The following is an 11,638-nucleotide window of genomic DNA, read 5'->3' on the forward strand; positions in this document are numbered from 1 at the left end:
GGTGCAGCTCACTGGTGCACAAACCCACCTTCTCCAGCTGCTTCTGGGGTACAGCACAGCAGCCCCCTTAACCTTCCATACAAGTGGACCCTGCGATGAGTGGAAACTGGGCAAAACCCAGACATGTTGGATTTACCCTCAATTTGCACCTTAGGGCTGGATTTGAGGTTGGAGGAGCTGAATACCCCCTCCCTCCACTGCAGTGGGACATCTCTGGAGACTCAGGTCCTGATCATCAGGATTTGGGTCCACCAGTATCACCCAGCTTCAGAGCACTTACCCCATTGCCTCCAGACCCACCACAACCAGCTGCAGCCCACCCCAAAACAGAGGAAGAAAAAGCAAATCTTACTCCACCACACATTTCTCATTCATGATGTTGGCCTTGAAGCCCAGCACAGCAAACACAACCAGGGTGGCCAGGACCGAGGTGAAGAAGTTGATGAAGGAGACCAGCGTGGCATCAAAGTGGCAGTTGTTGTCCTGCTTGTTGTAGCTGGAGAAGGCGATGACCCCTCCAAAGCCCAGCCCCAAGGCGAAGAAAACCTGCGTCGCTGCCTCCCGCCACACCTGGGGGTCCAGCATCTTGTCCAGCTTGGAGCGGGGGGACACAAGAGGACGTTAGGTGGTTTGGTGGCCCCACAACTCATCCCGGTGGAGCCAGAGCCAAATTAAAAGGTTGTGTTCCTAAACATGGGCTGGTTTGGAGCAGCCATGGGCATGTTTGGATCCACCACCATCAGGTCTTGCATTACCAAGCACTCCTAGGTCGTCCTTCTTTTTTCCCATAGAGGGGAAAACTGAGGCACGGAGAAGATCAGGTGTAGATCTGGCCTGGCCATGTCTCTGGGTGCTTCATCTGCCCCACAGCACAAGCTGGGTGCCCAATTTTCCAGTTTAAAGCCCTACAGCTTCCCAGTGGACCATCCAGCTGCCCTTGAGACCTGATATCCCTGTCCCCTCACTCATGAGCTGCCCAGTGACAGGTCCCCATCCTTCTCTGACCATCTCCTGTCCTTGGAGAGCCCCAAGCACTTGAAATCAAAGCTCTCGGCTGGGGGGTTTGTTTAGCCTCCCATCCCCCAGCCACATCCCCCCTCTCCTGCAAGCCAGGAGGCCTCTGAGCCTCACTCATCAAGAGATCATAATTAATATCTTCTAACAGCCTCGTCAACCGAGCTGATTCATCTACATCTTTGCTTGATTAATTAATTAGCTGCTTAATTAATGGATGCGTACCACCAGCAGAGGTTTTGCTGACAGCCAGCATCCTCCCATGAAGATTTTAAATGTTTCACTCCCAGGTCCCCATCCTGGTGTCTGGGCACCCAAAAGTGACAGGAGGGGGCTCAAAGCAGCTACAGGGTGGTGAGTCCTGGCCATGCCCCATATTTCAGGCACATCCTGGTGATATATCAGGATCTCTGAGGTAGTTTGAGGTTGGTACTCTGTGTTTTGGGGTGGGAAGGGAAAACAGGGTCTGACAAGCTGGGAGGAGGAGTCTGCTGGGCTTGGAGACCTTACCTTGGGCGTGAACATGTGCATGATCCCATCCACCGCCCCGCGCAGCAGGAGACCCCGCACCAAGAAGCAAACCAGCACCACGTAAGGGAAGAGCGAGCTGAAGTACATCACCTACGGCGAGAGGGATGCAACACGGGCACCGCCTCATCTACTGCCCGCTGAGCTCAGCCACCCCATATCCACCCCACAGACAGCTGATGAGTCTGGTCACCCTCCCCAGAATGAGCTCTGCTCCTCAGGTGGCGCAAGATGCTACAAGTGCTGAAGCTCCGGTGGTTTTGCAAAGTGCTTGGACACACTTAAGAGAGCAAATCTGCTGGGGCTGCTGCTGAATGTGAAGATGCTGGGGATGGTTCAGAAAACCCCTGAAAAACCCCACAGGCAGTCCCCACTGGTTCCCTGCACAGGGCACATTTCCAGTGCCCCATTGAGTAGATGTGGATGGGGCTTCATCCCAGACAGAGGAGACCTCCTGCCATGGTCCTGCTCCTTCAGCTCATTCCCACCCCCTGCTTTTGGGGCTGGGGACTCATTGCCCTCTGCTAACGCGCCAGATGTTTTGCAGAGCACATCTGGAGACAGGGACAGTCAAGTGTCCCAGGAGACCACACTCTTCTGCATCTGACCCCTGGGCCATTGCTGCAGGTATCAGCACTAAACCTCTTCCCTGCATCCCCTCCTGATCCCCTCGGAGATGGCTCTAGCGCTGAAAAAGCTGTGAGCATCCCAAGGGACACTGCATCCCTCAGCCACCCCAGATCAGGGCAGGGGAGCGTGGTCCAGGCAGGAGGTTTCTGCCCCAAGGGCAGACCCCAGCCAGGCGTAGGTGGCCACAGATACCCACCTTCCCCGAGGACTGGATGCCTTTGATCATGGCCAAGCCAACGAGGCTCCAGGCCACCAGCAGACACAGTGTCATCTTCCAGTTGAGGCCTCCGCTCTCCGAGATGGAGTTGGAGATGTCCAAGGTCTCCCGGTACCAGAAGTAGGTGGTGGCTGAGCTCCTCTCGCATTCGGTCTCCACGACTGCAATCGAGCAGAGGCAGGAGAGCGTGAGGGGGTTTGGGGAGTCACCCACCCTCTTTCAGGGGTAAACATCAACTAATAGCAAGGACTCGCTGAAGCAGGCACCCCTGGGAACTAAGGAACAGGAATTAATGAGGCTCATATCTAGCCAAAAAAAGGAGATGGGACATAAAGCCATTGTCAGGTGAAAATAAGATGTTAAATACAGGGAGAGACATTTGTGTTTGCTGTAAAACCTCCCAGAGGGTCCCTAAGAGATGTTCAGATGCCATTAAACACCATTAGCTCGATCAACACCTCAGTTGAGCACTGATGGAGCAGCTTAGGGAGCCCTGCCTGGCCCTTGCTGCCTCACTCCATGGTCCCAGGTCAGATCCTGGCCCCGAGCACCAATGCAGCCCGGAGACCCCAGCTCTGGATCCCCAAACGGGCAACAAACCCCATCGGTGGAGACAGACCCTGAGGGGACAGCATGGGTGAGACTCATCCAACCCAAGGGACACATCTCCGTCTGACCAAGGCAGCTTGGCTGGAGAGGACCCAGTGCCTCAGGAGACACCTCCAGTGTCCTCAACCTGCGATAGCTGCAGGGGATGGGGGTCCCCAGTGTCCCACAGCCCCCTTTGCCCAGGAAATGCTCCCTCGTCCCTTACCGGCCACCGAGCCGTTCTTCACGATGGGGCACTCACTCCAGGGAAGGGGGTACTGGAAGGACTTAAAGAAGTAGAAGATGCTCCAGCCGATGATGACGTTGTAATAGAGACCGACGAAAAAGCAGACCTGGGAGTGGGTGAGGAAGGAGGACACGGTGTTAAATCGCAGGGTGCTGACACTGTCCCTAACACCTCCCACTGGGCAGGGACCTGGTGGCTGCAGGGATGCTGGGATGGGGGCACAGCCCCATTCCCAAACCAGCCCCAGAGCTGGAAAAACTCCCTTTGACCTCCCAAACCTCCACGTGGGGTCCCTCAAAGTTTGCTTCCAGGCCACCTCCTCACTTTGCAGCTTGCAAAGACCCCCCAGGGGCACCCATGGGTGCACTCACGAGGCAGCTGGCGTAGCCGATGCCCCCCAGGCGAGGGCAGATGTAATTCCAGACACCGATGCTGCCCCGGCGGATGCGCTGTCCCACCGCCAGCTCCAGGAAGAAGAGGGGAAGCCCGATGATGATGAGCAGGACCAGGTACGGGACCAGGTAGGCACCTGGCAGGGGAGAAAAAGCTCAGTGTGGACCCATCTCTGCAGCTGAGGATGGACAGACAGGGACAGATTGGGACAGACAGGGGTGGCAGAGCTGGGATGGGATCTGCCTGATCCTTTGGTTTGTTTGGAGCTGGGAATGCAGAGAAGACAGCGATGGAGAGGAGGACGCACATGTGTGTGGAAGGGAAGGGTGCAACATCTCCTGCCAGCACAGGTACGAGCAGGACAGACCCCAGCGCACCTGAAGACACACAGCACCCGTATGCACACATCACCCCACACAAGGGGACATCTCCATAAGCCACCCCATGGGGACACAGATGTGATCCCGGCCACCTCGGACACAAGGACAAGGAGGAGCCCTCCTCTTCCCCCAGGTCCTGCTTGCTCATGCCTGTCTGAGGCCCCAGCGGCAGCATTCACCACCCAAGGTCCTCTGGTCAGGACACAGAAACACCTCAACTTAGAAACTCCATTAATCTCTGCCTAATTAGAGGAGGCCAGGAGAGAAATCAGAAGCTCCTGAAGCAGAACCAAACAACCGTAAAGGATGCGATGACTCAGGCTGCAGCTGATGAATTACCCTGACCTCCTGCCAAGGGCTGAGAAACAGGCTCAGGACCACACAGCTGCATCCCACGGGGCACAGGGGATCAGAAGCAACCAGAGCCTGGTTGCTTTGGGCTGGATTTGTGCCCCGGTAACAGCCACCACCCCCAGCAGGACCCAATGCAGCAAAGAGGGGTCAGCAATAGCATCCCGAGTTGAGCACCCCAGCAGCACATTGGGGGTTGATGGGTTAGAAGGTGGGGAGAGAAATTAAGGTGCGGGGTGATCAGGAGGATGGAGGGGAGGCAGAAAGCAGGGCAGAGCTGGAGCCTGGCGTAATTCGGGAAGGACCATGAGCATCCCAGCTCCTGGGCACCCACATCCCAACCTGCCAACGGACAGGGATGAGACAGATGGATAAATTCAGATGTTAATTTGTCCAGTATTGGTGATTTTCTTCCAGTGATCGCTGGAAAGCTGGGCACCAGTGAACAGCCCTCATCACCAGTGTGGATGTGGGGCAGGCAGCGCTGCCAGCTCCCGGCACACTGAGTCCTGGAAATCTGGCTCCAGCCCATCTCGCTACCAGCAAGCGGCTGTTCTCCCCCACGGATGCAAAGAGGGGATTGATATGGAGCACAGGAAAGCTCAGCAATCTGCTGCTGAAGCTGGGTGCCTCAGTTTCCCCATCTGTAAAATAAGGGGTAATGGCTGGGAGAGCCTGAGAAGCAACTTGCTCCTAAAACCAGCTGCTTGTCCTGGTGCCTGGTGGCTCTGTGCCCCTGTGTCCCACTGCAGGATGCAGCCAAGCCACCGGGTTCAACCCCAGCACATCCATCTCCTCCACTGCAGTGGGCATCAGGGCTGTTGCAGGTTGAATTCCCCATCCTTGCATTGCTAATGCTCCCCCTACACTGACAGCAAATTCAACCCTGGGGACCAACACAGCAAGATGGGTCCCACATGTTCCTCCTGCTGCCACCCAGCACCCAGAACCACTGAGCTACACCCCCACAGACACCCGGGACAGCAGAGACCTCAGCATGAGCTGAGAAATTTCCATTCATCACACTGATTACGGTTAGCAACTGCTGTGCCAGTGGGGAAACTGAGGCACGGCTGGGTTAAGTGCTTACAGAGAAGTAGGACTTCAGAGCTCTCTGAGTCTGAGCTGGTTCCCAACCTCATTTAGTTGGGAAAACCTGCTTGGAAACCAGAGAACGGCTGCAGGGAGCTGTGTAATGAAGCCAGCAGGGCCATATTGATCTATCCCAACCCTGGATTTACCCCAGGCTCTGCCTCCGACCTCCTTGGGGCTGTGCATACAACCCCCCCTACTGCACCCCATACACCACGTCCCAAAACCGAGCTTCACCCTGACCCAAACTGGGACGCTGGGATCTTAAATGTACCAGGGGCTGAGGAGATGCTGGGATGCAGGAGCCATGCTCCATCCCAGACGGGAAGGGAGGGCGATGGGGGTGCAAGCAGCCCCCGGGGTGGGAAGTGCTGACTGCACACGTCTTGGTTTGGGAGAATGAGTCATCGGGAAGATGACACCGGAGATGTTTTAATTATTGAGAGCGTTGCAGGTTTGCTGGGGCCAGGGGAACGCTGGGTGATGCAGCACCAGGAACAGGGCGAGGGCAAGGGGAGAGGAGACCTGCATGGAGGGGTCTCAAGGGCTGGGATTAACGGTGAGCAACTGGACCTCTCATCAGTGTGGTGAAGTGTCGGGTCTCAGCATGGCCAGAAGAGACCTGGCTCTGGGAGCACAAGGAGGGGGTATGCGGTGGGATGGGAGGACGGGCTAGCTGGAAGGAGGATTGGGGAAGGGGCTGGAGCTGCACAACACAGCATCAGGACCTAAGGAAGGGGACTCTCTCATTTTTTCACCACTTAGTCTACAAATTGCCCCAACAGGAATTGGGGGCTACAGCGAGAAATCCTGGCTCCCGGTCAATCTCTCCTTGATTTTGGAGTGGGCAGGTGGACAACATTTGGGCAGAGGAACGTGAAGGATCCCACATCTCTGCAGCTCCTGGCCACTCCTTTCCTCCTCCAGAGCCCAAATAAGCCCTGGGATCCCCACCCCAACATGCAGCTGGGTGGGATTGGGCCATAACCCCTACCCCAAGGGCTGAACCTGTCCCTGCCCCAGGGACCGAACCCATCCCTGCCCCACGGACCGAACCCATCCCTCACCTCCTCCATTCTTCTGGCAGAGGTAGGGGAAGCGCCAGACGTTGCCCAGCCCCACCGAGTACCCGATCTGCGCCAGGATGTACTGCAGCTTGCTGTTCCACGCCGGCCGGTTCTCCGCATCCAGATCCTCCTCCCCATCCTTCTGCTTGTCCCAGGTCTCTCCCGTCACATTGAGGACGCTGCGTTTGTAGTCCACGGGCTCTTCGTGGGCCAGCAAGTCGGCCACCGACTCGGTGACATGCTCGCTGCTGTGCTCCCGCTGCGTCACTTTGCTGTTCTTCGGCATCGGGACGGCTCCGCGCGGCCCCGGAGGGGTCAGAATGGGGCGAGGGGAGGAGATGAGGTCCCACAGGGAACAGCACCCGTGTGTGCTACAGCTCTGGCCTCACCTCCTCTTCATCAGCAGGACCTGGGCAGAGAAGGGGTCGAGAGAGGATGAGTTGGAGTTGCCTTACCCCAGGGATGTCCTGGTGGGACCGGCAGCACCAGAGGGAGAAGGGTCTTTGTCACCCAGCGCTTGGGGACCTCACTCTGTGCTGGGGGATACCAAGGGCCCCTTTCTCCATGAGAAATGGACCAGGAGCATCTGCATTCATCCCAGACTGGGAAGGGGCCTCTGGAGATCCCCCAGTTCAACCCCTGTCAGAGCAGGGGCACAGGAACACGGCCAAGGGTTTGGGTGTCTCCAGAGAAGGAGACTCCACAGCCTGGTCCTCTGTCACCCTCACATAAAGGAGTTTTTCCTTATGTTCAGGTTAAGGCCCCTGTGTTCCAGTTTGTGACCATTGCCCCTTGTCCTGTCGCTGGGCACAACCCAGCAGAGTCTGATCCCATCCTCCTGTCCCACACCCTTGAGATATTGATGAGCATTAATGAGATCCCCCTCAGTCTCCTCCAGGCTGAACTGCCCCAGCTCTCCCAGCCTTTCCTCCTATGGGAGAGGCTCCAGTCCCCCCATCATCCCAGTGCCTCTACTCTGGACTCTCTCCAGTCGTTCCTTGTCCTTCTTGAACTGGGGAGCCCAAAATTGGATGTAGTTTTTCAGATGTGGCCTCACCAGAGTAGAAGGGGAGGAAAACTTCCCTTGGCCCCCCCTCTCCTTAATGCACATAAGAGCACAGCACAGTGACCCATGGGAGGGAGCTCCCCTTGGCACAGGGGGACAGTGACAAGTGACAGAGCAGGTCACATCGCCCTGACACCTCTTGTCCCCTCACACAACCCTGGACCCACAGCTGGTCCCCATTGGGGCTGACACTGCACCCAGTGCCCCAGGGCTCTGCCCTCTCTGTCCCACTCTGTCCCCTCCAGCTCCACAGCAGCTCCAAAGTGCTTGGGGACAGTGACAAACACCCAGGGACAGTGACAAATACCCTGGTACAGTGACAAACACATCCCTGGATGTTATCAAGGGTGACTTCAAAGCCTGGCAGCCTGCAGCTAAATCTTCCCAGGCAGCTTCACAACCGATAACAGCCACAAAACAGCAGCAACCAAGGCAAAGCCATCGATCATGCCATCCCTCCGCTTTCCTGGCCTTCATCACAGGCCAGCCTTGGCCAGGGAGAGCTGTACCAGTCCCACAGCATCCACCAGTTTGCCCCTGCCAACTCATTCCCAGAATGAATGGCACCAGAGCCCGTGGGTGTGGGGCCAGGAGGGGCAGAGGTTGGGTAATTTTTGGACCCACGGAGGGAGCATGGGTTCACCATCAGCATGGAGACGACTGGATATGCTTTGTGGGTCGTGTTTGCAAACCAATGGCCATGTATTTGCACCAGGAGTGATCCTGCACCAGGGCATTTTGGGGGTGCCCATAAACCTGACTTGGACCCACAGTGCTTGTCCCCAGCTCGAAAAGCTTTGGGGTATCAGGGAAATCCGCTTTGCTGGGCTGAGGTTCCCTTAACCATGAAAGCACCACAATCTTCCTCACCATACTGGGACAACTGAGGCTGGACTGGCAGCTCCCACCCCAGATGGGGAGAAGATGCAGAAACCCTGCAAGAAACCTCACATCTTGGAAAAAACACCCTCCAAAGGGCCACACGTGCTTCTTTTCCCCTCCATCCCTACTCCCCAGGGGACACCAGGCTGGTCACCAGCCCCTGGAAGGGTGACAGTGCCATGCCTGGGGACCTGTCCCACCCTGGCCTGGCTGCAGCATCATCTCACCCTCACCCTGGGGGCTTTCTCCTTCAGTTCACAGCTCCTACAAGACCCAAGTGGTATCTCATAGGTGACACTGCACAGATAACCCATCAGCGCAGTCAAATAATAACACAACGGGACAGCCAACCCTCAGCACGGGTTGCCGGTCTCTACCAGGACGGGCGATGCAGGATGGATCTCCCAGAGCCATCCCCAGCTCTCCCTTTTTTGGACAAACACCCACCTTTTTGACCCATTTCCGCTCACAATCCCAAACCTCCTCACAGCAGCGGCTTCAGCACAGTCCACCCCCAACCACGGCACCGAGGTCCTGACCCATCACAGGAGGGAAGCAAAGCATCGGCTGCAGGAAACCTCACCTTCCCTTGCCCTCACCTTGGTGCTTTTTCACCCCTGAAGAAAGTTCCCACTTTGCGAGGCACCGTTCCTATTAGAAAAGCTATTTTCGGCTGTCGGCTGCATCCGTTGCCAAGCAACCACGGCGGCTCCACATCTTTCCTGGATCCGGCTCCTCCGGAGAAGCCGTTTGAATTATTCTTTCAAGCTTGGCCCAGCAATGTTTAATTTCCTAACGAGAGCTCATTCACGTAAACCGCTCATGACTCCATCGTGGCAATTACCGGCACGTGGCTGCCCAAGGCTGGAGCATCCTTGGCCAGGATGGGGACAGGCACGGAGCAAGGGGGAAACGGCCTCATCCAGCAGCCAGGAAACCACTGAGGGTTTCCATCGATTCTGGATCAGGCTCTGTAGAGATCAGCACAGGGTGAATCACCCCCAGGTTGTTCACTGCTCCCTGTCTGCTCAGCGGCTGCTCAAGCTCCTTCTGAGCAAGGGTGACTCAGACCTTCAGGAGGACTCGGCCTCGGGGACTGAAGTCTCTCTTTGTATTAAAGATGGAGCCTCAAAGACCCAGGATCTGCTGGCCAAGCCCCCAGAGCTCAGTGCCCCATGGTGAGGGCACCCAAATTGCTCTCCTGGGACAGCTCAACCCCCTGAAGCAAAGCCTGGGAGACGCCCAGCTCCAGGAAGGGGGTGCTGAGCCAGGCCAGCGCGATGGGGTCAGGACAGACCCCACAGCATCTCCACCTCTCCCCTCCTTGGTTTAGGTCCCCCCCAGTGTCATCCTTAGGAGCTGAGAGGCAGCAGGACCCTGGTCCTGAAAAAGCAGGGATCTTCCAGCACCTTCAAAGGCCCTCAGCTTCTTAGAGGACACTCAAGACAGTGACATTCCCAAAGGACTTGAGGACATTCCCAAAGGATTTGGGGATCAAAAGGGGTGCGTAGCTGCTCTGCTGGGGCAAGGGCTCTCCAGGCACTGGGGTGAGACGCCAGAGGAGGCGAGGAGGAAGGAGCAGAGGTACAAGCCTTCCTCCCCATGGGAGATGCACCCAAATTGAACTAGAGCAGGGGGAAACCATGGTAGAGGCCCAAATCTTGATCCTGGTGTGTCTTTGTCACGATGTCCCCCTGGCTGCCATGGGGAGGTTCCTGCTGCCAAATGGTGACAGTGGCATTGACCTGAAGGAGAGGGGACCATTCCCATCAGTGATGCCATCAGCATTCACAACGTTTGCTATCCACGTCCTTACTGGTACCATGAGAGGAGTCCAGTCAGAACCAGCACAAAGCCACTGACCCCCACAGCACAGGGACCCAGGGAACAGGGGAGGCTCAATGAGCCCCTTCCTATTAATTTCCACAGCATTTTGCATCAACCCCAAGGTCTGCACTCCTCAAATGGCAAAGCCCAGCCCAAATCCACCCGAGCAAAGTATTTCCACCCATTTCTTGGATTGAAAAGGGAATTTAATCAAAAATTCATCTGCCAAAAATCATAACCACCCTGTGAGAAAGACGAGACAAATCAGCTGACAACCAGGAGCTTTCCGGGCTGGAGAGAGATAGAAAACCCCTGTCACTGACAGATGGAGATGCAGCTTGTTTACTTAGCCCTCATGACCTTAATTTTCTTAAATGTGCATTTTTTTCTTTCTCTTTGGAAGACAGATTAGGGTCTTTCAGGGCCCACAGCTTCCAGTAACCTCACTTGCGCTGCTCAACCAGGGATGCCTTTTGCCCAGGTCAAACCCACGTTGATGCCTTCCACACGGGTGCCTGGAGATGGACCACGGCTTTTCCCCATGGCAGGACCAGGGAAAGGACCAGTTTGTGCTGGGGGTGGTGCTGGTGATGACTTGAAAGCTGTCACAGGGCTTTATGAAGGGAAGGCACTGGGGACAGCACCACCAGGTTGTAACACCTCCTGCATCTCCCACTGCTCGGTGTCCTGAGGCATCTCCTGGAATGAGATCCCCATTTTGGTGGTCCCCAGTGGGTACTTTCATGTCCGACCGTTTGCAGGACCTCAACCCTAATGCAAAGCCCCAATTCTGGGTCCGCTTGCTGAGCCCAGGGCTCCTCCTTGCACCAAGTGACAATGCCCCATGTCCCCTCTGCACAGAGGTGGCCTTGGCCACTCCTTCCCTTGGCTCAGGAGCCACCACAGGTCAAACCAGCAATGGCACAAGGTGGATTCACCCCATGCAGGGAAGGGGCAGAGATGGAGAAGCTCCTGCTTTGCTACACCTAAAGCCTCCCATTGATCCCAGCTGGATACAGGAATGACCACTGGGGAAAAGCCACTGTTTGAGATGATCGAAGGCCACTGGGAGCTGCAAGCACCGCGTCCCCAGCCCTGCCAGTGGTTCAGTGAAGGAGAGATGCTCCGAGCCACATGTCCTGGCTCAGCCCATCCTTGTTTTCTCAGGAAAGCATCTGGGGAGCAATAAAGCGGCTGGGAACACATTCACAGAGCTTTCAGCTGGGCCCAGGGGTGCAGAGACAGGCAGGGAGGGGATGAGGGTTTACAGCAGCCTCTGAGAGCAGCCACCAGCAGCAAACATGCTCTGGGTCCACAGGATGGGTATGAGGTGGGGTTTTCTCCTCTCCTATGTCC

The 11,638-nt window shown here is 56.4% G+C and overlaps 1 protein-coding gene across 1 annotated transcript; it reads right to left on the reverse strand.

Annotated features, from left to right (window-relative positions):
- Positions 1-348: 348 nt before the first annotated feature.
- Positions 349-6,793, reverse strand: LOC104538509 (sodium-dependent neutral amino acid transporter SLC6A17). Its single transcript, XM_010181743.1, has 6 exons — positions 6,508-6,793; positions 3,596-3,753; positions 3,204-3,330; positions 2,369-2,550; positions 1,525-1,635; positions 349-594 (listed from the first exon to the last, which is right to left on the reverse strand). The coding sequence occupies exons 1-6, from the start codon at positions 6,791-6,793 to the stop codon at positions 349-351; spliced, it is 1,110 nt and encodes a 369-aa protein (XP_010180045.1).
- Between the last annotated feature and the right edge of the window lie 4,845 nt (positions 6,794-11,638).

The sequence above is a fragment of the Mesitornis unicolor genome, unplaced genomic scaffold (genome assembly GCF_000695765.1).
Source record: "Mesitornis unicolor isolate BGI_N332 unplaced genomic scaffold, ASM69576v1 scaffold913, whole genome shotgun sequence".
In the NCBI taxonomy this organism is placed as follows: domain Eukaryota; kingdom Metazoa; phylum Chordata; class Aves; order Mesitornithiformes; family Mesitornithidae; genus Mesitornis; species Mesitornis unicolor.